At 39.9% G+C, this 25,793-nt stretch overlaps 1 protein-coding gene across 4 annotated transcripts in view; it reads left to right on the plus strand.

Annotated features, from left to right (window-relative positions):
- The window catches only part of OSBPL10 (oxysterol binding protein like 10), a 285,409-nt gene that overhangs the window by 116,950 nt on the left and 142,666 nt on the right, over positions 1-25,793 (plus strand). For all 4 annotated transcript variants that reach the window (XM_070575904.1, XM_070575905.1, XM_070575906.1 and 1 more), the window contains exon 4: positions 17,853-18,044. In XM_070575904.1, the coding sequence (XP_070432005.1) occupies positions 17,853-18,044 (192 nt within the window). The remainder of the gene's footprint in view (positions 1-17,852; positions 18,045-25,793) is intronic.

The following is a 25,793-nucleotide window of genomic DNA, read 5'->3' on the forward strand; positions in this document are numbered from 1 at the left end:
CGTGCGCTCCGCTTCGGTGGCCCAGGGTTTTGCTGGTTTGGATCCTGGGCACTGACCTAGCACCACTCCTCAAGCCATGCTGAGGTGCCGTCCCACATAGCAGAGCCAGAAGGACCTACAACTAGAATATACAAGTATGTACTGGGGGGCTTTGGAGAGAAAGAAGAAAAAAAGAGGAAGATTGGCAACAGATACTAGCTCAGGGCCAGTCTTTAAAAAGAAAGAAAAAAGAGGTAAGACTGAGGGTAACAGACCTGGAAAAAAAAATAACATGGAGAATCATGCCCAAGTATAGAGAATGACCCCACACCATGCTCAGGACCAAACAGACAAACACTAAACCTTTATGGCAGGTGTCCTGTGATTTAAACACTGATTCTGAATAATCTTGTATAGAGCAAATTTGCAACGCTTCTTTGGCTATGTTGTAAGGAACGGTCTTTACCGGATCCCATGCTCTCTGGTTCCAGGTAGGTTCAGCCAGTGGGAGGCATGGGTAGAAGCCGTGTGGGCTGGAGGAGGGAGAAGTGGCATGTTTTTCTTCTTTCCACTCTGTCTTGGGTAAGTGGTGGCTGTGTCTCCACGGTGGCCTGTCCTCCCCTGGCCAGCCTCACCCTACACAGTCCCACTGTGTGTCAGGCTCCTGCAGATTGGCTGCAGCTTCTGGACTCTTCTTCCATCCCCTCTTTCCATGATCCCTCCAACCCTAGAGGTTGTAATAGTGTTTTGATGTTGCTGATCTTTAGGTTGCCCTCATTTTCCCAGGTTGGTTTTTCTGTTCTTCCATCCTCTGTATTCCATATTAAATTCCCTCTGAGAGATTTCTGATTTCCTGACTGGACATAATTTTGTTACCTCAAGATGCACTCTTGTTACTCATAGTATAGTGGGGATGAGGTCCATATTTTGACAACTCATTTGGATGACTTATTTGGTAGTTAACACACATGGGTTGGGGTGACGGCCATGAGTAGACCAAGGAATGGACAGTTCTGAGGAGGAAAAACTAGAGAGGGATGGTCACAAGAGTGTAAGAAATAAAAGAATGGGGACGATTTAGGCTGACTTGTGAGTGGAGGCTCAGATAGGAGAAACCAACCTCTGGACAGATGATGTAGTAAGAAACGGGGAAATGAGGCATTGAGGGGATCCTGAAAGTGAAAGTGTTTTAGGATATAATATATATACATAATTGGAAATCTGGAGTTATTTTGAGAGTAGACAGTGGGCAGTTGTAATTCCTCTGAGAAAAGGTGACAGTTGAAGACACAAGTGAAAAAAAGCTCTTTGTAGAGAAAAGTACATACAAAGAACTGATGACTGGACCTCAGGATTCACCCACAGTTGGATGATGGAGGATAAATAGAAGACATTGGTGAGAAAAAAGGATGCGCTCTAAGATGCAGGAAAATTGGGATGGGCTATTATCCCAGAAGCTTTGAAAGGTGAGAGTGCTCAGTAGCATCAAAAGCTGCAGAGAAATAAAGAGTGATTGGGAAAAGGGCTTTGATTTGTCCCAAGGAAGGTCAAGTGAGTAGTATGTTTAAATTTAGCCGCCAGCATTAGATTAATTGTTCCAAGTAGGATTTTAAAAATAGCCTTTCCTTTGTTGTATCATTGTTCAGTTGCCTTAGATTTGCCCTCTGCGGGGCACACATCTTGTCTTCTCAGTGCCTTGACCTTGACCTCAGTTGTGCAGGATCCCTCTTGAAGTCAGATAAGTAGTGCACAAATAGGCCACGGAAACTTTAAATGGTGGCAGTACAAGGACCCAAAAGAACCTGCCTGCGGTATATAACAGAGGTTTTGAGATCTGAAATGAGTTAGATTGCCTTACCTCCCTCTTTCTGGGGCGTGTAGGATAGTGCTAGAGAATTTCAAATCTGGACTTGGTGGAATAATTGCTTTTGCTTTTTTTTTTTTTTTTTCAGTTTTTAAAAAAAATTTTATGTGTGCTGGCTGAAACGCATGCTTTGCAGCTCCTCTGGCTGAAGTCAGAGAGAGAAGTACTTCTTACTGAGTTCTGTTCTGTGTGTAATACAGTCAGTGTTATGAGGAAATTCCAGAATAATATAATTAATTCATTAGTTTAACTTTTTTAATGATAAAACGTAATATAATTGCATATAAGAATTTGGAAAATAGAGGAAAGAATGTTGTCTTGCCATTCTAAAGCATCCACTGTTAACAATTTGTAATAGTTGGTGTAAATATTTTTTACTCTTCTTGGTGGACTGACTTCCTATTTTATTAAGAAAATTTGAGCCGTTGTTTAGAATGCCTGCCAGTTTTTTATCCAGTAGCCTTGGGTAGATAGTTCTGCCTGCATTAAGGGGAAATAAGACCAGCCTTATAATAAAATATTCTGTTGTGTTCCATATACGTGGAAAAAAGAAGATAAATCCTTCCAGAATGAGTAGGAGGACGTGGGGAGAGGCAGACAGACACAGACCATGTTAGAATTATCCTTGGAGGCTTGTCTCATTCTTCAGGCATTAATCTTTTCTTCCCCATTTTTTAGCTTTTTGTGTCTGACTTCTTTCATCTAGCATTATATTTTTGAGGTTCAGCTGTGTTGTAGCATATATGAGTACTTTGTTCCTTTTTATGGCTGAATAAAATTCTGTTGTGTGTGTATATTACAATTCGTTCATTTATCAGTTGACGGGCATTTGAGTTGTTTCTCTTTTGGCTATTGTGGATAGTGCTGTTATGAATATCTGTGTACATATATTTATTTGAGTGCCTGTTTTCAGTTCTCTTGGGGACGGCATTGATCTTGTTCCTCACTCCCTGCGTTGTGAAATACATAGATTGAGGCAGTCCACTTAGATCATGAAGCTCACTCTTGGAACCTGTGCATTTTGCTTCCTGCAAAGCACTTCTCTATATTGATTTTGGTCATAATCCCAAAGATAATACATGGGGTCCCTTTTGCCCAATAGAGGGTGATTGGTGCTTTGTTACAGGAAACTGAGTTCAGCATCTTATGTGTATGGTGTAAATTATAAGACAGAATCTCATTACTCTTGTCACAACTGCTCATGGGGTAAAACAATCTTTTACTGCTCTGTCAACAGGTCTTAGTTCCATAGTCCAAGATCCCCAGAGTCCCTTTCCTTGCCTCATCTGCCCTCTGTCTGCTCAGATAGAGCATCTGCACTCATGGCTGCCTTCTTTGTTTGGTTCAGAACTGACAGTCCAGGGCTCCCAGTGACTGGAGCTGTTAGAGCAAGTCCCACAAGCACTGGGCGCATGTCCTGGAGATACCCATTGTGAACTTTTTAATCAGTTATGTTCCATTTACAGTGTCTAGATTGGGCCCATGTCTGGAAATTTATCTCTGTATTCTTCAATACAGTTCTTGAAAGATTTGAGGAGTAAATGGAATTTGATGTCATACCAACTGGAACTCAGCCTATAGAGAGTAAATCTGGGTGGGAAAGAAAAGAAGGACCAACAAATATCAGAGATGACAGATTAAAGCAAGCATATCATTTTGGCCACTGTCCAGCACCATGTGAAACAATGCATGCCTATTGTTTTAGGTAGGTTCCCCAAGAAGGCAGAGCCTGAGAGATGAAGACTTGGATCCAGGAATGTGATCCTAGACAAGTGCAACAGGGAGACCAGGAAGAGAAATTAACAAAGGCAGCTAAAAGGTGTGCTCTTGTGCTGGTTGCTGCTGTGGGCAGTTAAAGCAGAAGTCCCCCCGTCACCCTTGTAGGAACCATATAGAATGCACTTCAGAATTCTCCACCCCACGTACAGAAGATGAGATTATTTATCCACTGGCTCCCCTTTTCCTTTGATCAAGCGTTGCCCAATGGGGATGTTGACTTCCTCTTATACTTCTAGGTTTGCTCTTATAGGGGAGGAAGAACATTTCCTCTACTGTCTGGGTTCTTCTGTTTTTTGTCTGAATTAAATTGATATGAGACAGAATAACAGGAGAAAAATCAAACAAAGCTTTCTAACGTGTATACATGGGAGAGACCCAGGAAAACTGAGTAACTTGACAAAATGGCTGAGGCTCTCATCTTAAATACCATCTTCAGCTGAAGACAGAGGAGGATGTTAGGGGTAGTGGTTTGGGACTTCGGTGGCGGGGGGGGGGGGGGGGCCTGCGGAGAGGCAATTCATGTGGAAATGGAAAAGCAAATGTTTGGTAGACAGAACTTTGATAAGAGTGGGCTTAGCAAGGATCCTCCCAGTCTACCATACCCGTAGTTATCTATGGTGATGGCCTGTCTTGGAGACAGGCCTTTTAGCTTAAATGCTTTTAGGCAGTTGGGGGGAAGGTCAAAGTTTCTTTCAGAGTCTTTTGTTCTTAAAAATAATCAAGCCAAAAAGATACATTTTTGAGGTAGCCAATTCTGATCTCCCACACTCTTGTACCTGCTTTTGAAAGTTGGTTCCCATTGACTTTCCAAAATGGCTTCCATAAAATAGCCCTAGTCAGAAAGCAGGAGGTAGATAGTGCAGCCAAGGCTTGGTACTAACAGCTGTGGACCACTGGTTGCCTCATCCACTGCCGGAGTTAAGAGGGAGCTGAGAGGATGTAAGGCAGGACACACGTGTATCTGGCACATGTAATTTCCACATTCCCCCATCTCTCTTTTGGTAGTCACTTCTGCATGTCTCAGAGCGTCCAGAATATCCAGAACTGACAGTACCCAATCATGGGGAATTTTCTCAGCCTGGCTCTGAGTGAAGGCCGTGTGTTTGTCCCAGTCCCCTTAACGTCTTTTTCTCTCTTCCATTCTTCATTTTGATGGCATAAGGCCAATTGATCTGTCAGAGTTAAAGCCACTAAGTCTGTTAAAGCTGTAGGAATCCAATTAGATTTTAATACAAGGCAAAACCCTTTTTCAAAAAATGAATAATTTGGACTCTTCAACAGGTATTAGAGTCTCTGGAGACAGGGAGAAATGAGGAAAACTCTCACATACTTTCATGCAGAGAGCGATCAGAGTTTAACTTTCTCCTTCATGGGCTTGGGAGTCTGTTAGGACAGTGACATACTGGCTCAGAAGCATTCTGAGTCCCAGCAGGAGCTATTGTGTTTTTGTAACACTCAACAGCTTTGCATCTCCATTTCCCTTGAGGATCAGGCCATCTTCCTCCCTGTCCTTACCTGTCCAGGTATAGACACCTGTTAGCCGTTCCCACATCTCCTGTGATGAGCCCAGGAGCTCTTCGCTGAATTTATGGAAACTGCTGTCTTGCAGCTTACGCAATGGAGAACAGGCCACTTCAGGGTCCTGTAACCCTAAGACCAAGACTCCAGGAGAAGTCCTCTTAACTGATGATTGGGAGACATTGTCAGTTAATCAAAAGTAGTTGGCTAAAGCAAGGAATCATAAATGTGATGTATACAAACCTTAAGCACATATACCATCTTAATTTAAAATTCTCACTGGCCAGTCTTTCTGTGTAGTTCCAAGGTCCTTTCATCGAGCCTGGGTTTACTGGTAGGAATCCTGCATCTTCTCTTTTTTAGAAAGCATATCTGTCATGTATCACTTATAATCTCCTCTTTTGATTTCTTTAAAGAACAGGGCAAACTGATTACAGAATCCTTTTAGATCGTTGTAAACGGTTTCTAGTCTTTCACAGTGATCGTGACCACATCTAATTCAACAGCAGTTTATAGCAACTCCCTTTTATTGACATTTTTCAAGTCGTACAGCTTAGTTTCATAAAGACAATTATTTTTCATAGTTATATTTTGTCAGTTTGTCATTTAAATTATTCAGTTAAAATATAGGTGCACCAGCATAAGCAGAGTAGGGACTGCGTAGAATTGGCTCTTTGTAGACGCCCAGCTCAGCCGGTCGGGGCAGAAGTGTGCAGACATAACTAGAGAGAGGCTGTGAGCCATGAGCTGGTCAGCCCCATTTGCATCAGTCAGTCAAGTTTGTGGAAGGAATGGAAAGCGGTAGGAAGTCCAATTTGTTGGTTAAATTGAAGACATTGAGAGCATCTAACTCTGCTGCCTGGTACCCTGAGATTGGGCAATGCAAAAATCCTCACATATAAAATGTTCTAAACCTCTTCTGGGTTGCTTCTAATGACCCATGCACACTCTTTCTGCGTGGAAGTTATCGGCACCCATTGGGAGTCTCGCGGGCTTTCCAGATTTGCTGGCTATTCGTGTGATGGGCCGGGCTCTGCACATTTCAGTGATTGGAATGACAGGGTCCTTAAACCACTTACACTTCGATTGATTCCCTGACTTAAATTCTTCGGTAAAAATTGAGAGATCTGAGAGAGAGTCAGCTTCTTTCCTTTGTGATCCAGAAATTAGCTCTAAGCAAAAAAAAAGAAAAAGAAAAAGTTGGCTCTCTGTACATGTCAAGGCCTGTGTCTGGATTCTTAAAAATCGGAGACGCAAAATCTAAATTCCTTAGTGTTTTAAAAATAAACTTAGCTTAGTGTTAGCATCAGCTTGTGAACCTACAGTTTATCTCTGCTTTGGCAAGAGGTGCCTTAGGGAGAATTAGGGAGGGGTTATGTAGGTATGTGTTACATACATATAAAAAGTGCAGCAGAAAAAAAGAAATATCAATAGCTTCTAAGGTTCTGGTCAGAGGTAACATTTTCAGGAAAATTTCCAATTGACACATAGCCACAGGAAGCTGTAGACACCTTATAACCTTGTCACTCCCCACGTGGGTTTGTAAGGTGCTACCTACCAGGTTCCCTGAGTTATTAGCAAATCTCGTGTTTCTGTCTTACCCCCAATAGTAATATTACGCTTGGCATCAGTGGTTAGTGGGATTTATTCTGCAGATCCTGTAGAATTCTGCGTGCAGCTGAGGCACGTTGACAATGGTGTGATTTGATTTTGTTTGAAACACAGGCAGGGGAGCCCCTTTGAGCCTCGAGCTTCTGTGCCGGAGCATCAAGGAAGGAGATAAGGATGTGCTCTAAGCAGATGGGAGCGCTTCTGTCAGAGATTAGTTACTGATTGTACGAAAATCAGATTTGCTTCTTGAACTGTTCTGTCTTAGAATTGCCTTGGACTTTTCATCCCCATGACTAGTTTGACTCACTGGTGGGTGACAGAAGTTTAACTGTAAAATAAGAGCCCTTTTGCCCCACGTTATGGAGTAATCATTTGTAGAATTCCTTGGCATGCGGTCTCCTTTTGTTCTCTGATTCATTTGTGGCGTAAAGTATCTTCTGGGTCGATTATATTGAGACTTGGGAAGAAATAGAGAATGGAATAAATCATGAAAGGCCATCTTCAGGGCAGTAGTAATACAATTTTACCATGAAAATGATCCAATAGAGATGATACATGCTATGTAGGTGTATGTAAATTGCATGCAAATAAAAATTTAATACCTGAGTATGGCCCTGAGGGACAAAGCTTATTGGAACCCGTTGTTCTAACTGACTCATCATTCTGAGTGTTTGAATCAGCCACAGGTGAGGCCAGGTACTCTGGCTTGCCTGCGGTTGTCTGTAATTTCTAACTCAGGAGCTCATCTTTCCAGCCTGTTGCCTCTCTGACCTCAGCTCTTACTGCTCCATCCCTTGCTCACTTCCATCCTGGCCATGCCGTCTTCCTTGCTCAAACACGCCAAGTGGGCTCCCACCCCAGGGCCTTTGCATCTGCTGAGTTTCTGCCCAGAAGTCTGTTCCCCAGATGTCAGCATGACTCACTCCTTTGCTTCATTCAGGTCTTTAAATCAAATGTCACCTTCTCATGAGACCTTCCCTGGGTACCTGCCTAAAACTGGAAAGCCCTCCCACCATTCTCTATTCCTGTCTTGTGTTATTATACATAGTATCTAAAACACGTTATACTTTACTGATTTACTTATTTATTTTGGTCTCTTTGCCTCACCAGAATGCCGATTCCATGAGGGCAGGAATATCTGTCTATTTTGTTCATTGTTAAGTCTCTATTGTCTAGAGCAGTGCCTGGCACATAGCAGACACTCGATAAATACTCGTTGAATCTCTGAATAATGTGTGTTGGTTGATATTGTACCAGGTTGACTTTTGGACATTTAATGTTTATATGTAATTAAGTGTGGGTGGTGTGTCTTTTCCAGGTTCTTTTGACTCTTGGAAAAGGAGAGGAGATGCCAGTGAGTCATTGTTGGTATTTTAAAAATTAGGCTTTCACGGAAGGAGCAGGGGTTCAACCAGTGGTTAAAACTGAAGTTGGGGGATTCACTGCCCTCTAAGTATTTGTTGTGTTCATAGCATCTGCAAGGCGAGGCCCTGGATCAGCTTCCACAGGGTACACTGTGGCGAGTTAGACACAGTCCCTGGCCTGAGGGGGGTCGCAGTCTTGGGAGACAGTAAGGCGTAGATAGGCGACTCAGGGGTAAAGCACATTAAGTGGTACAAGTGACGTGAACTGCGTTTTCTCTGACATCTGTAGACATGTTGTCCATCAAACATTGTCCCTATTATTATGTGTCATTGTTTAAAAAACTTTTAAGTCAATGTATTTTAGCTCCATGTGTTTTAGCCTTAATGAGCTTATTGTTTAAGTATTTGAGAATTGGTATGCTGTATGGGACTTTGATATTAAAAAGTAATTTTTTCCCTCTAAATGCTAACTAAGCTATCAGTTGTGGCGTTCATAAAGAGCTGGGGTGACTTTTTGGACCTCAGTTGAAGAGAGTGGGTGACCCCCCTCTAGCAAGGCAGTGCAGTGTAATGGCTGAGAGCATGCACTAGGGAGCCAGCCAGCTTCATTATTTACCAGCTGTGTGACCCAAGGAAAGAGAGTGAATCTCTGTGTGCCTCATTTTCCTCATCTGTGAAATGGAAATTACAATATCTACCTCAGGGGATTATCAAGAGGATTAAATGGTTTAAGGTGTGTACATAATACAGCAGTTTGTGGCACATACTACTATCATGTCAGTGTTAACTATTATAAATATAATTAAAGTTACTATCGTCATTATTGGATCATGGCAAACTCATCAGTCCAAACAAGGCCTTCTCTTTAAAAAAATTTTTCTTCAACTCTTACCATTGTTTCCCTTTTTTCTCTGCTCCCATTCCCTCTGTCCGTGTTAGCATCAATTCCTTGTATATGTGTGGGTCTTTGTTTGCCTATAGGTGTTTAAATTTACATAAGTGGTATTGTCTTGCAGATCTTATCGATTTCTTTTTAAACTTGCCTACCTCAGCAGTATGTTTTAAGTTTTATTGATGTTGCTGTACATACATCTAAGTCACTACTTCTAACTGATGAGTGTATGTTATTTTATTGCATGTGTAGCGTACATTTTATTTATACAAACTCTTACTGATGTGTGCCTCCACTGCCTCAGACTCCCCACCCTCGTGAACAGTGAAGCTCCTTGTCTTTATCCTTGTACATTCATGTGACTGTGAGGATATTTGTTGTGTACCTGCTGAGTAGAAAGTGTGAGGATCATAGGGAAGATGCATATCTATTTTCCTCAATTCTGCTTTATTGCTACCAAAATGGCTGCACCAGTCTACTCTCCCACTAGCAGTGCAGGAGGTTCCAGATTCTTTGTACCCTTACCATTACTTACTGCTGTTTTACTGTTTAATTTTGGTGGGTGTAGAATTTTGGCAAATCTGGTGGGTGTAGAATCTCCTAGTTATTTTAGTTTATATATCTCTGATTACCTTGATATATTTCTTGGCCATTCATGTTTCTTCTTCTGTATCTTGCCCATTCTTACCCTTTCGCATTGTTTCATGGTGTTTTCTGACTTCTATTTGTAGGAGCTCCTTTTATATTCTGGATATTAATCTGTCTTCTCCCAGTGTCCACACATTTGTTAATTTTGTCTCAAGTGCCTTTATGGAATAGTCACAATAGTTACAATGTAGTCCATGTATTGACTACATTGACTGCAAGATACAACATTGAATAGTACGATGTAGTCAAGTCCGTCAGATGTTCAACTTGTGATGTGTGCTTTTGGTCTTGTTTAAGAAATGCTTTTCTACATGCAGAGCTACATAGATGCTCTCCTACATTTTGTTTTGTTAGTTTCATAGATTTACTGTGTTACGTTTAGGTTTTTACCATCGTATATACTGTGAGGTACAGAGCCGGCTATGTTTGTGCATTTCCCAATATCCTTTATTCTCTTCACTGGTTTATGGTGCTGCCTTTGTAATATACCAAGTTGTCATGTATACATAAATATGTTTTTACACCCTTTTTTCTAGTTTTTTCTCTAGTTACTTGTTCTTGCATAAATACCCTATAATCATTGTGGCTTTGATGTTTGTTAATATTTGTATCTGGTGGGAGGGCGAGTCCCTCTCCTTTTTGAAAATTGGCCCTTCACAAACCTTTATTCTTCTATTTATATATTAGAATAAATTTGATTTAAATTTTTTGTTACTCAATTTTGCTGGAATTTTTGTTAGAATAGTTATATAATAATTTGGGAGAACTGCCATCTTTACAATGTTAAGTTGTTCCATTCATTAACCTCATATATGTATCTCCATTTTCTCAATTCCTCATTGATTTCCTTTCATAGATTTAAAAAATCTTCTCTCCAGATGTCTGTGTATTCCTTTTTGGATTAATATCTATACATCATAGTTTTTATTGCTATTGTGAATATCTTTTCTACTATATTTCCTAGTTGCATATTGTTGATACAGAGGAATGCTGTGGACTTTGCTAAATTCATCATGTATCTGGCAACTTTGCTGGACTCATTTCTTTTTATTCTTTGTAAAATGATTACATCTACAGTCAGTGACATTTTTGTTCCTTCCCTTCCTATCCTTCTACCTCTCCTTTCGTTTTTCTTGTCCTGTTTTGTTGGCCAGTGCTTCCAGTACTATGCGAAACACTGATAATGTTGGAATCCTTATCTTGTTTCTAAAACCAAAAGCAGTCAAGCTAAAATTTCTATATTAAATATGGTGGTTGCTTTTGGTTTTTGTTATGTAACTAATTAAGTTAGGGAAACTTCTTTCCAGGCCTTGTTTTCAGGTTTTTTTCTATTAAAATGACAATTCAGGTTTAAATGTCTTTGTTTCATGTTATTTACAAACAACAAATATAAAATTTCTTTAAAGATCTGCAATTCCAAGAGAATATAGTAAACAATTATCTTGCTTTCAAAGGAGTGTTGCATGTATATTTTTATGATAGGTGAATGGGTTGAAGTTTTAGGCAAGAGGAGGAACGGTGAAAACATAATGGATATCAGCATTTGTCCTTTCTGTCAAATAGTTTAACATCAACCTTGTCTTAGACACTGAATGACTAGGTCCTCGTTTAACTGAGAAGGAGCTGCTGGAGGGGCAGAGTCTCTAATCAGACTTTTTTAGTTGAATCTTGAGCAAGACTTGTAATTTGGGCCCTACTTGGTTATGTTGCATTTCACCTTTTTGAGGCTGTTGTTTTTAGATCTATAAAAGGAGAGGACTGGGCTTGAGGTTCTTTCTAGCTCTACAATTCTATAGTTGCACAGCATGAGAAATTGAGAGAATTGGGCTTGGTCAGTAGAAAGAGGGAATCTTCACGCTATCAGAATAAAACATCAAAAAGGAGTCTTGATGCTTGGAATTGCAAGGTCCCAGACAAAGGATCTGAATGGAAGGTGCAAAAGCTGAGAGGGTGGATGTGTGGAGGGCTTTGAGATGGCACATAACCACTTCTAGGTGAATCTGGAAGACAGCCACAGCTGGGGGAAGTAGGGGAAAAGGGTGTGTGTGATAAGGGAGCCAAGTGCATGAGACCAATGCTTTAATTTAAGCCCATTTGGGAGCTTCAAGCTTGACCTAGACAGAGGCTGGGCCAGAGTATGGGTTAGGGATTTTGGAGTAGTGGTTGGTTTAGCTGTTAGAGAAGAGTCAACAGAATTTGTTTGGGGACTGAAAATGTTGGGAGAAAAGGCAAGCTAAAAATGTCAGGTTTTTTTCCCCTTTATTGCAGGAAATGGCAATATATGCATTTGCTTGCACTGATTTTTCAAAGATCTGGCATTTGCATGTATTATCATGCGCTTGGGCTGGTATTCTTAGAAGCAAGCTAGAGATTGCCTCTCTGGGGTGAACCACTATTTTTCCTTTGCGCACATCTTGGCATGCATTTCTGTGTGTATATTTTAAGAGGATATTGGTATAAAATTAGTGGAAATGTTTACGATATATTACAGATTTGCAGATGACAGTGGAAGAAATTGCCTAGACCTGGTAACTTAAAGATGAAACTCCTGTTTCTGCAAGAAGACAGGAATTTCGAAAAGTAGAGAGAGCTAAGTATAATTTTGAAAAGTTAATCATAGGAATGAACTTGGAAAATGTCCTAGTTTAAAAAATCTTATTTCTACTTTAGGTCTCTTTTAAGCTTGAGATAACAGAATATTAGAAAAAACAAACAAGCAGGGCAAAGGAAAAGGTCCATATGAAGCTATTAGGTAAAATAGTGGAATGGATTAATTTAAAAAACACTCCACATTTTATTCAGATGAAATGAAATTCTGAATCATTTTAAGGCCCTGAATGTACTATTTAAAAAACTGTTATGCTTTTCCTTTTTTGTTGATTTTAAGGTATGTTTACTTTTGGAAGAAAAGGAATAAATCCAGTTTTTATGCTTAGCTTTCACATATTTAGAAATGGCATGTTAATTTCTTTCTTTTTAGAGAAAGAGAGAAGGCATGTAATGAAATGATTTTAGTTAAAGTTTTTCTAAATACATAACCAGGCTGGTATGATTTTTCTTCCTCCCTTGGGCTATTTTATTCTGAAATATAGTGTCTTTTTCTCTTCGTTGTGAAAGAATTCAGGGAAGTGAGGAATATGCTCCAAATGAAATGTCATTTGAATGCTGTTATAATTAAATTGACTCTCAGCAATTTTTCCCATCAGAAAAATTTTCTACAGAAGTGGTTGCCACAAATGTATATTTAAATTGTGTCCCCTCTTACTCCTTTTCAGTTTTTTAATTCCAGCCTCAGCAAGCCTAATTATAAACTTTTGAAACATGTTTTAAGAGGTTTTTAGGACTAACTGATGTTCTTTTCAATTTGGGGTTTTGTATTTTATTCCAGAATATTAAGGGGAAATTGCTCATTACTTATTTAAACTAATTCTTTACTTTGGGTACTCATGGAGCATTAGAGTAATCCACAGGCACTTTGTGTTCTATCTACAATAGATGGGTTTTTGAAAATGTGAAATCGTACTTTAAATGTACTTTTTCTCTGAAGCAAACTGTTTTTTACTAATTAGGATGATTAATCTTAATTTACCTGTTTTTTTTTTTTTTTTTTTTAAGTGAAGGAAGTAGCAGGGCTATGTCTGCTTAAGGCATTGTCAACCAAAACAGCCTTTCAGCCCATATATTTGCCTCTGGGACCCCTTAACCCTTCACCTACACTGGTGTCTGAAGGCCTCATTTTTATTAATTTATGAATGATGATGATATTTACTGCATGCTTACTCTGTGGCACCTGCTTTACCTACCTCTTCTTATTTCATTCTCTACCAACCCAGTGAGATAGGGTAATATTAAAATTTTAGAAATGAAGACAATATGTTACTTTTTTAGGACACACAGCTTATGAGTGTTAGAGCCTAGATTGGAACCCAGGCCATTGACTTTAGAAACGGTGCTTCTGACCACTCCCCGACAGTGTCTGGTCAGACTAGATCCTCTTCCTACCCTTCTGCACAGAGGAATGGTCTGGAAGCCTCTAGATAGTCCAGTGATTCTGCTCTAAGCTTCCCAGGCTAGACCCTATCTCTTGGCTCATTGCTTGCTTTCCCTGGCTGGACCTCTTCTTTCTAGTGCTTCTTCTCCCTTTCCAGTTACACCTTCCTTTATGCCGGTTTTGGCCAGTAAATACAAAGAATGTGTGTGTATGTCCCTTCCTCGCAACCTTAGGAAATTTAGGAATCCAGTGAAGAATGTCAAGAAAAACCAAGAGGTTGGTAAATACCGTAAAACCTGATTGCATGTCGGATGCCTGGACGGGATCTGGGCACCAGCACTCTCTCTTACTTGCTACCTCGTTCTCTTCTTTGGCATCATTTATCAGGCAGATGCTTGCTGAGGGTGGGGACACAGGGGTGATTCTCCTAGGTATAGGGTGAATCTTGTTCCTGAATAGAAATGGTTTCCCTCTCTTCAGAATTTTCCACAGATGGCACACTTGGCATTTGTAGTCTCCCCCATTGAAGTAAATATTTGGAGCAAAAACCCAGCATGTTGATCCTCAGACTCTGACAATATTTTATTTTAAATTAGTAGCAAGGATGAGTGCGTATGACATCTAAGCGCAATTTTCAAACAAAACCTGTCAATTTTAGACAGGCTGCGTTTTGGGAAGGGCCACTTGTTTATAGTGGTTGCAGTCTGCTGCCTTTTCTCCTGGCCTCATGACCTGTGGGATTTACCAAAAGTGAGACTTTTTGGTTCATATTTCCCCTGAGGGAAGGCACGAGTGTGAATTAAATCATGAGAATCCCACAGTTAATGGAAAATTAAAGGTTTTTTGATTCAAATTTACTGCTTGTGAATTCAAATGACAGCCATTAAGTAATGATCATGGGGTTAGACGTCTACGGTGGAATAATTTGAATTCTGGGGGGATTTCTTGATTTATTGCCATTTACACTGGGACTACTCCAGGCAAAGGTGCCCATTGCCAGAGTTGTCTTCCTTTCTGACGGGTTCTCCTTCTACTTAGAATTTAGAAGTGTTTTTTCCCTCAACAATCTCACAATTTAATTGCTGACCATATATGTTCTCCAGTATGTATTTAATTGTTTTGGGCTTCACCACCACTTTGAACCTGTAGAAAATAAGGAACAGGTCAGTGGCTGCTTATGCTTTCGTGCTAAGTGACTTCTTAACATTTTAAAAATCAATAAGGGCTTCATCGATCGAGTTTTAAGTGATGTAAGGAAAGAAACAAACTTTGGCCATACAGCTTCCACGCATCAGGCACTGGGCTAAGCATTTAATGTGCATGATCTAATTTAATCTTCATGATGGCTTTTAAGGGTCAGAATTATTATTCCTTTTTTAAAGATTAGGAAATTGATGCTTAATAGGAAAGCTTAAATAGCTCACCTGAGGTCACACAGCTGGAACCTGGTGAAGCTGAAAGAGTGAAACTTGTCTGGCTTCAAAGGGCAGTGAAAAATCTGCCTTTTCTTTGGTTAGAATAAGGCTCCCACAACATAGGTATTTCAGGAGACTTTTAATGCTTAGGCAAATTTACTGTCATTAAAGGATTAAAGAAACAGGTTCTTTCCCCCTCTACATTCCAACTGAAAAAACTGAAACTGAAAGTATATGATTGTTGTGTTTCATTGTGCTCAAGGTAGATGTAATTCTCAGACCACAGATTTCCCCAATTCCCTGTATATAAGGCTATTTAAAAGCAATGCCATGCTTCCCAACTTTATCTGTGTTCCTTTTAATTAAATCCAAGTTCACGTGCAGAGAACCTTCCTAGCTACTGCGATCTTATAGGATAGCATGAAGTTCTGATTTCCACTCTGGCTCCCACCCTACTCCCTGCCCCGTGATGATGTGTAAACCTACAGGTCATTAACACTTAACAGTTTTCAGAGCTGTGAGTGTTCCTTGAGACTGAGTCCCGACTGTCTGGGTCGTCTGTACACTGCTGCTGGCCGGGTGTCTGTCTTCCCAGATCCTCCTTAGACTTCAGGCGCTTCACCCTCAGAAGAGCCTTCTGTGATGAGGTCAGCTGTGGTAGATCTTTCTCGTCTTCATTTCCTTGGCACTTTCTGTCTGTATTGACAAATTAGCACCTTGTTATATACTTCCTTACTCCTCGAGGGTGTATGTGCCTTTCTGCCTCTGTGTCTGTGCATCTTCCATCCCCAGATATTCTGTAAATGTCTGTGGTGAAAGACTGACTCATACATCTCATCCTTCTCCTTGACACCACATGGTGGCTCTTCTCCTTGGCGCACAGTGGGTATTCAGTAAACACTTGATAATTGAAATACAGAAACTGGCATGAATCCACCATATCATCTCACTGCCTTTTCTTGAGCTGAAATGAAGTATAGGAACATTTAGAATGTAAATTTTATGTAGAACTTTAAAAATTTTGGATAGGTGATACGTTCACATGATTCAAAATAAAAGAAGATAAAAAACTACACAGTAAAAAATCTCCCTTGGTTTGTACCCTCTCATTCCTTGCTTCTCCACAAAGAAGTAGCCACTGTTTTAGTTTTGTCTGTATCCTTCTAGAGTATTTTTGTGATTTAAACAAATTGCAATAAAAATACTTATTTTCCACATCTTGACACTATAAAAGAGTTCCACACCTTGCTTTTTTCACTTAAATGTATTATTTAGAGATTTTTTCTCCCAGGGCAACTCAGAGACCTCTTTCATTATGCTCTTACAGCTTGGTAGTATTCCGTTATGCAAGTGTACCGTAATTTATTTAACCTGTCCCAGACGGGTGGACATTTGGGTTTTCTCCTGCCCTTTGCTGTGGTGACTAATGGGTGCCTAGGCCATTTCACTGGGTGCAGGTGTATTGGAGGATACCTGCCCAAACAGGCCTTGCTAGGTCACAGGGAAGTGCATTTGTAACTGCGACAGGGGCTGCCAGATTGCTCTCCCTAGGGGTTTCGCCACCTTAGAGCATTTCTCTATGGTCCTGTCAACAGACTGTGTACTCCAACTTTTGGATTTTTGCCAATCTGATGGGTGAAAGGTGGTATCTAAATGTGGTTTGAGTTTACATTTATCTTATGAGTATAGTTGAACATGTTTTCATGTTGGTTGAAGGGCCATTTATCTTTCTTTTTTGTGAACTGTCTGTTCATATCTTGCCGTATTTCAGTAATAGATTGCCCTTCTTCTTATCACTTCCTAGGAATTATATTCCTAATCATAAATTAGAATGAGGAGCCTTTTGTGTATGAAACAAATTGAAATTATTTTCCCTAGTTGATCGTTTGGCTTTGTTGGTGGTGGCAGTGCATTTTTAAAATTTGTTTCCCATGCAGAAGTTCAATTTTTAGGTGATCAAATTTATCAAGCTTTTCTTTTATGGCTTTTGGATTTTGAGGTGTTAGGCCTTCTCTATCCTAAGGCTACATATTTTCTTCTAGTGCTTTTTTTCCCCCTTAAGTCTTTGATCCATTTGGGATCTATGACCTGAGAAATGAATCCAGCTTTGTTTTTTAGATGGCCGCCCACTTATCCCAAAACTGCTTACTGAAAAATTGATCTCCTCTAAGTTGAGATGCCATCTTTATCACATACGTACTTGTGATTTGGATTATATGTTACTAGAGGATGAAATATAAGCACTGCACTAACCGGTGAGGATTATGGTGGATAACTTAGTGATTTCATTCATGCAGCAAACATTTATTAAGTACTTAAGAGAGTAGCTGGACAAAGAATATAATCTTGATACAGTGGAGTAAGAGCAGCTGAGAAGCCGAGACAGACAAGGACATGCTTCACACAGTGGAGAACACTGTGCTGAGTCTTGAAGATTCAGCTGAAGTTTGCCAGCCAGGAGAGGAAGGACATTCTAGGAAGAGGAGCTAATATGTACAGAGGGACAGATCCAAGAGTCATGGTGTTTGGGGGGACGCTGAGTGGCTCTTCATGGCCGTAGTGTAGGGCAGGAGACGCAATTGGAGATGAGACCAGAAGGATAGTTAATGGAGATTGTCTCTCTTAATTAAGTGTCAAATTTGGGCATGTAGTGTTGCTATGCCTCCCCTATGCTTTCGTCCATCTAAACAGATGCAGGGGAAAGATTAAGAGGTCCAGAATAAATAGAAACCAACACTTAGTTGTGTTCTGCAGGTCCGTTGTTGACTTTGACACCTGTTGCTTATTCTAGACTACTCCAAGCTCCCGAAGCCGAAGTCTCACTTTGCTCCCCCATGGAACACCCAATTCTGCATCTCCCTGTAGCCAGAGACACCTCGGTGCGGGGGCCCCCGGTGTTGTCACAATCACGCATCACAAGTCGCCTGCAGCCGCCCGAAGAGTCAAGAGTCAGTATTCCGGCCAGCTTCACGAAGTCAGAGAGGTAGGCTCTGCTCTCCTACTAGGTTAAGGGGTCCGTGGGAGTTGAGGGCTGTGACTGTTGCTCTGCCAACTTCCCTTCCTTTGTGCCATCTTGACTGCAAAGAGAGAGGACCAGTGGCCAACCGCTCAGCCACACAACCATCACAGTCCCTCCCGGTTTTAAAAGAATGATTGTTTCTGTTTTTTAGGGTAAGTGAGTTGTTAGGAGACCTCTGTTAGAGCTCAGAAAACAGAAAGCAAGATCGTAGACACATGATTGTAAACGGAAGTACGATCAATTAAAGTCTCCATTCTCGTAGCAAAGAATAGACGCTACAAAATCCTGGGTCATCAGGAAATAATTGCGGGTGTTTTGAAACTCAGGAAGTGTTAGACCTAAAGCTGATTTCCCCTCTGTTCTGCCCCACTTCACTTTACAAAGTGCTGACCTCCTCATTAACGTCCCAGACACTCTTCAGGGGACGCATTGGGTAGACACTTTCTGCATCTGTAAAATGGGAATAATACAGGCCTTACCAACCTCTCGAGGGAGACTGGAGGATCACTTGTGGTAATGCACATGAAAGCCCTTGAACTGTGAGTGCCTTCTGAACATATGTGGGTGCTTTTGATACATGAGGAAGTCATCACTTTGGGGATCCCAGATCCTTAATATTCATGTTATCCTTTGCAACTGTTACTGAGAACAGACTATATAAAATAAATGATGTTGGTCTTGGTTGCCTAACTTCTGTTGAGTGCTGAGGCTTTTTGCCCCGCAGCTGACTTGTGTCCAGACCAGCTTGTCCTCTCAGAGAAGGAGCAGAGCCCTTCCTCTGTGTCCAGCAGGAGACTGGGACTCCTAGAATAGAGTCTTGTTGCTGCTTGAGTCAGCACGCATCTCATTTTATTTTTTAAATGTCATGAGCCAAGTAGTGCTGTGTCGGCTGACTGTCTAATTCTGGCCCAGGACAGAAAATCTGAAATCTGCATCAAATATGTAGATGCGTATGAAAGACATTGTTTTTCTTGATAGATTTACTCGTGCACATACTCCGTATTGCCTAATAAAGAAAAGATAGAGAGTCATGCTCCCTTTGATGTGGTCACCCTGATGTAAAAATAAAAAATAGTATTTGGCTCTGAGCTTAATTTTGGTACATTAGATGATATGAGGAATGGTTTTGCACATGTATATATTGCTTTTCACTTTTCATAGCACACTTTTACAGAAAGCTGTATTATGGAAGAACTTTCAACGTATGCAAAGTAGAATAGGATAATGGTACTCATCACCCAACTGCATTCCCAATTTCTCTTACTGTTGATTCATCTGTTTTCTACTACCACTTTTTTTTTTGCTGGAGTATTTTAAGGAAATCTTAAATATTTTATCATTGCCAATAAATGCTTCAATATTTATTTAACAGATAAGGACTTAAAAAAAAAAACTCAACTGCAATACCATCATGTTGTTTCTATGTTAACCTCATTGCAGATATTTTTTGCATGTACTTTGGAGACTATAACCTTAAAAAAAAAAAAAAAAGGAAAAAAGGCAAGTTGAAAGTTTGTGGCATTTTGAAAATTCTTTGAATTCTATCCTAATGAATCTGATAGACTTTTATAAGTGATAAGAGGCTTGGTACATGTGAAAAAAAAAATGGAGGTGCTTGTGTTGAGTGAACAATGGCCTAAATAAAATTTGAAGTACTTTAGTTGATTTTAGTAGCAGTTAATTCAATATAATGCCAAAATCTTTTCTACCTCCATTTTTAAAAAGTCAAGTTAAAAAAAAAAATCTTGTTCTTTGTAGATGTGTATATAAAAATGTTTAATTGTATAAAATATACAGTTCAAGTATATATTGCAAAAGAAGTCTAAAGAAGAAAAGCAAAATTACCCATAATTCTCCCTTCCTTCAGATAACCACTGTTGTTCTTTCAATGAATTTACTTCTGGGTTGTCTTTTTTTTCTATGTAAGTTGCATATATAGATATGTAAAAATTATATGGTATGATCTAAACTTTGTAAGTGATTACATATATGCTGGTTTTTTCTTAATTGTATTGTTTTCTCTCTGTTTTCCATCCATGGGGGGGAAATTATTGAACTTCCCCGTGGAGTTTCATTATATGAAAAATAATTAGGTGAAATGTCTCCATAGCTATTTTTATTTGGTTTTTGTATTCCTGGGCAATAGTCTATCTCTTTAGGTGATGGCTTTTGTCTATCGATGACCTTTCTTGCTGAAAATTAATTTTAGGTGAGCTTGTTGAGACATAGGGACAAACATTAGCAGTTAGAATTCTAGGATGCTGGACACCTCTGAAGGAAGAGTCCAAAGTTTTGATTCTCAGATATCATGTCCAGCTTCACTCCTGACTGGAGAACAGCAGCTGTTTTGTGACATCTGTCATTTTATGATGTGGACAGTTCCACTTGGAAACTATCAGCAAATTTCGTCCATACCAGAAAGTTCTACAGTTTTAAAAGTATATTAATTTCAGAGTATAAAGCCCTCTGCTTTTAGATTCCACTGTTCTTACCTGTAAAATAACTAGAAGAAAATGGAATAGCGTTTTTAACCCAGCTGTACAGGGAAGATAGGACCACTGCAGCACTGGAGAAAATCATCGTACACAAGACAAATGAGCCTGAATATCTGAAGAAGAAAAGAGAAATAGCCCAGCCAAAGGCAATAGAATAAATATTAAATGGAATGCCATAGCACAGGTGAAAATAATGGGACAGTTTAAGAGATTAAATGGTTATCATCCGAAATATAAAGAATTGAGATCCCACAGGTCAGTACTCAGAGTCCTTCCTGGAAGCGGTCAGGAGAGGTGAACATGAGGAATTCGAGACATGACATCGTCGTGAGGAGCAGGCATAGCCTCACGAGCAGTTCAAGAAGCAAAACCTATTTTGTCAGTTTGACAAAATTTGAAAACCTGGTAATTTGACTATGAAATTACCAGAAATAATTATAGCCCGTTCTTGGTTGGGCTGTTAATGAGCATTGGCAGGGTTGCATATTCTACAGTCTAGTGATGTGTAATAAGAGTGAAACACAGAACAAAGCTGTGCCTCACCACTGACTCCTAAATTCCCCATTGGGTACTGTATCTTGAGGAAATGATCTGTGGAATTGGGGGTAGAAGGAAGAAAATTCATTTTGGTAAAGCTGTTCATGCTAATAAGTCCAATACATAACATCATGGGAATGACTAAATAAACACAATACGCTGAACATACTGAATTGCTATATAGCAGGTTAGGATGAAAGCCCTGTCAGTGTTCTTACTACATGGACATGTGTGTGTGAAATAAGAAAATCAGGATACAGAATAATATGCAAACATTGGACCCTATATCCATCTTAATAAAGTCCAGAAATTGTTTAAAACTGTAGTTCCAGAATTTTGGATTTTACTTGCAAACTAAAATTTAGATTTTTGGGAGTGAAAATATATTTGCCAATTTTTGACTTTGCCCAGTAAGGCATTTTAAAGCACACTGGCAGCCTATGGTTTACCACCATCTCATAAAAGCACATTTTAATGCCTCCTCCAAAGCAATATAATTTGAGAATAAGGGGCCTTTCATTGCGTAGAATAAATTTAATTTCTTGAAAACATACTGTTTTTCTTCTTTTTAATGTTTTATCTTGGATGAGAAGAGGGTTCATTACAGATTGATCCTGGCCTGTGAATCTGTGTTTTTGAACCACTGATTAGCACTGATTTTTAACTTCAGAAATGACTTTCAGTCGAACCCATCTACTCCATTGCCATTCTCTCTTCTTTCCAGTTCATTCCTTACTCTATTTCAAGGAGGCCACCCTCCTGAAGGAAAGCATTTTATCGTATCATCCTTACTCCCCACTGTCCGTAGAGTCAAGATTGGACTCCTCAGCACGGCAGACAAGGCCGTCCCTTGTCTGTCTCTGCCTCACTCGCCTGCCCCCTTCTCTCAATGCTCCTCCTCGTCCACACCATGCACTTGCTTCCTCCCTTTGTTGGGAGGTTCATTGCCCAATAGAACTTTGTGCCATGATGGAGATGTTCTACAACTTTGCTCTCCACTAAGGGAGCCACTGCTTCCATGGGGCTAATGAGCTCTTGAAATATGCTAGTCTGAATTGAGATGTCTTGTAAATGTAAAATGCACACTAGATTTCAAAGACTTAGTACGATAAAAGGTAAAATGTTTCATTGATAATGTTTTTTGATACTCATTGCGTGTGAAAATATTTTCTGTACGTTGGGTTAAATATATTAAAAATTAATGTCATTTGTTTCTATTTACCTTTTTAGAGGCGCCTTCTAGAAAATTTAAAATTACGCCTGTGCCTACGGTTTGTGGCTTGCATTATATTTCTCTTGGATGGTGCTGCCCTAGACTGTGAGTTTGCTCACTCAGTCACTCCTCCATCCGCTATACAGGTGTTAATTGGGCACTTGCTGTGTGTGCCAGACACTGGATTTTTATGCTGAAAGTCGTGTCTTACATCTTTGCATCTTCCAGCCCTGGCACTGTTGCTGGGCATGTTGGTTGAACATACTGATTTAAGGACCCATTTTCTAGCAGTTAGAGCACTTTAGAGATGGAAAGTGGAGGCTTTCGAGGGTTGCTTAGGTGACTATACGGAGTGGATGTGAGTGAGGGGAAACCTGGCGATTGGTTGAGGGTTGAGTCAGGTGGACCCTGAAATGCCTGTGTGAGTCGGGATCAGGGAAGCAATGATAGTGTGAGTGCCTCTGGAGTTGTTTTATAAATGGAATCTAATATATTTTAACAAACCAATTTGAACCTTCAGCTGTTGAAGCGTGTGCTGGTGGAAATATGGTATTCGCTTATAGTTTAACTTTATACTGTTAGTTACATTATAACAGGTTTTAACTGGCTCACATTTATTTAAATAGACCTAAGTTCATTTGGTACAAGTGCAGTGTGATTTTATAAAATTGTTTTTTTTTTTTTAAAGATTGGCACCTGAGCTAACAACTGTTGCCAATCTTCCTTTTTTTTTTTGTTTCCCCCCTGCTGTTTCTCCCCCAATCCCCCCAGTACATAGTTGTATATTTTTAGGTGTGGGTCCTCCTAGTTGTGGCATGTGGGACGCTGCCTCAGAGTGGCCTGACGAGTGGTGCCATGTCCACGCCCAGGATCTGAACTGGTGAAACCCTGGGCTGCCAATGGTGGAGCGTGCAGAATTAATCACTCGGCCACGGGGCCAGCCCCTAAAATTCTTGTTTGCTACATGCTCTCTGAAAAAATACAGCCCTTAATACATGTTCATATTAACGTGTGTGTGTGGACCCACCTGCATACACACGTGAATTGAAGAATATAAGTCGGAAAGTCAAGATGTTTCTTCTTTTCCTAATTCCTCATTACTGTTTCCCAGAAGTGACTCCTTAGATGTTCTGTGAATCTGCAAGCTTGAGATCATGTGTATGTTTGTGCACGTACATGGATTCGTGCATATGTATGGGGTTATTTGTGGTCTACAACTGATTTTATTTTAACTATTCTCTTCCTTGGATTAGAGTTAAGAAAATTCTCTAAAGAGAGTACCTACTAAAATTTTTCTCTAAATCCGGAAGTGGTAATAGGCATGGACATAATAAATATTTGAGAAACAGAATCAGCTTTGGAGAGCCCAGGTTTTTCTAGCTTTGACTGAATAATGTTTTGAGTTGTGACATTTGAGACTTAAAAAAATACGCTTAATTCAATAGAGAGACTTTCTCTGGATTCTGTAGCTTGATAAGGGAAAAGGTCAGGCTGTTGAATTATAATGGGCATATGTAAGGCATAAATTTAGATTTAATTAAGCTTTCAATGATAATTTTATTGACAAATAGGAATTATCCTTCTCAAATGTTTTTTTGTAAAATAGGTTGCTTCCAGAGGCACATACCTTTTTAAAGTGTAGAGCTGTTTACTGTGCTGGTTCATACTGGGTGGATAAACTGTATGGAGGCTGTATAATTTAATATGGCTTTGAATAAACCTGTCACAGAGTATAATATATGGAGGAGATGTATGTTTGTGTGGTCTGTGTGAATTTATATGTTTCTTCTTGTAATTGCCCTGTCATATTTACTTAAAACACATACCAGGAAGGATCCTTTAATGAAGTTGCCAACTTTATAAATGATATTGACTCAGTATTGTTTCCCTTCAGGGGGATTTGGTTTGATCCTGGTGCACATGGATGTAGTGAAGGCCTGGTTAGAAACCTTGGTTCACAAATAGCCTTTGCTCTGGCAGCACTAACTGTAAATATCACCCTGATGAATTCCATTAGCTGATCAATTTTGAGGTAGTGGTCAGTACTGGCCGTGTTGAGTACAAGCCGCCCCATCACCAGGGAAACCGCATTTATCCTTGGTGTGAACAGAATTACTATTTTTTAAAATGTCCTAAATTAATTCTCCTGTGCACTTTTTGGATAAATGATGACAAGTAACCCTAGCATGTATTTTTGGTAGCAATTTGCTATCTTTCAAAAATAAGTCAGCTCCAGACTTACAGTTTTCAAAAGTTGTAAGGTGGAGTTAGTGAATAGGAGTGATTTCCAAATGTTTTTAAAGCAGTAAAATGTTTTTTTTAATAAAAATATTTCAAATCCTTACTATATAAAATCAGGTTAAAAGTGGTGTTTTATTAGTGTAGTTTTACTTTAGAAGGTAAAATGGGCATTTATTGATCGTGAAGCAAGTTGACTTGGAAGACTGAGGATCTGACCACCATTGCAATCCCTCATCAGCTCTGTATCCGTGCGATTTGAAACAAATGTTTGTGTGGTCTGTGTAACGCTATGGAGATCCTTTGAGAATGCAGTTTGAGAGTTAGGTGTTGGATTTTGGCATTAATAACATTTCAGGTGAACAACGACAAGAGCAAGAGTGAGATAATGTTCACTATCAACCGTCAACTCATCGTGTCATGAACCACTGCCCCGGGAGAGTGATGCTCTGGTGTCCCGGCCTGCTCGGGGCCTGGCTGGGTGGGATGTGGAAGGAGGGGGAGGCTGAGGGCGGAATTAACCACAAAGGAAGCAACCACCTGGTCTTCTAGAAAACTAGCAGTGTTCATAATTTTCTGTCCCTTACCATGGTATTCTTCACTTTGATAAAAAAAAAAAAAAATAAGTTCCAGCCTAGCTGGTTGTAGCGCAAATTCCCTCTTTTCCCACTTTTCATCGCAGCTTCTCACAGAATTCCTTCCTTACCCTCAGCTGATTTTCTTACCAGGCTCTTTTCTTTCATTATCTTGTTACATTGGGAAATTAGGTGTTTGGTTATTTACTTGTTTAGTATCTGACCCCTTTTGTCCCTCCATCTAGAGTATCTAGAGGTGTTTTTTTAAAAATTCTTAGCCCAGCACCTAGCACATAGTAGGTGCTCAATAAAAATTTGAGTAAATGAGTGATTTTCCATAAAGGAGATCATAGCCATTGGGAAAAACGCCTCTGCAGATTTGGTTAAAAGCTTTTGCTGAGAAAGTAGTTTCTTGTCCTGTAGCATATTTTTAGGAGAGTTATGGTCCCAAAGAGGAGCAATGGAGAGCTTGGGCCCAACCATGTTTTGTACGTAAAGTGCCAACCTCCCACTGTGCCCCAGCCATGCTTAGGGAGTGCTTCCCTCAATTCCTGGTGCAATTCATATCTACCTACACTTTCAGCAAATATGTCTGTGTATAATTTGTTCTATCTCCCCTCTAGTGTATAAACTCCTTCCCCAAAGGCATATAGAT

Source organism: Equus przewalskii, chromosome 15 (assembly GCF_037783145.1).
Source record: "Equus przewalskii isolate Varuska chromosome 15, EquPr2, whole genome shotgun sequence".
Classification (NCBI taxonomy): Eukaryota; Metazoa; Chordata; class Mammalia; order Perissodactyla; family Equidae; genus Equus; species Equus przewalskii.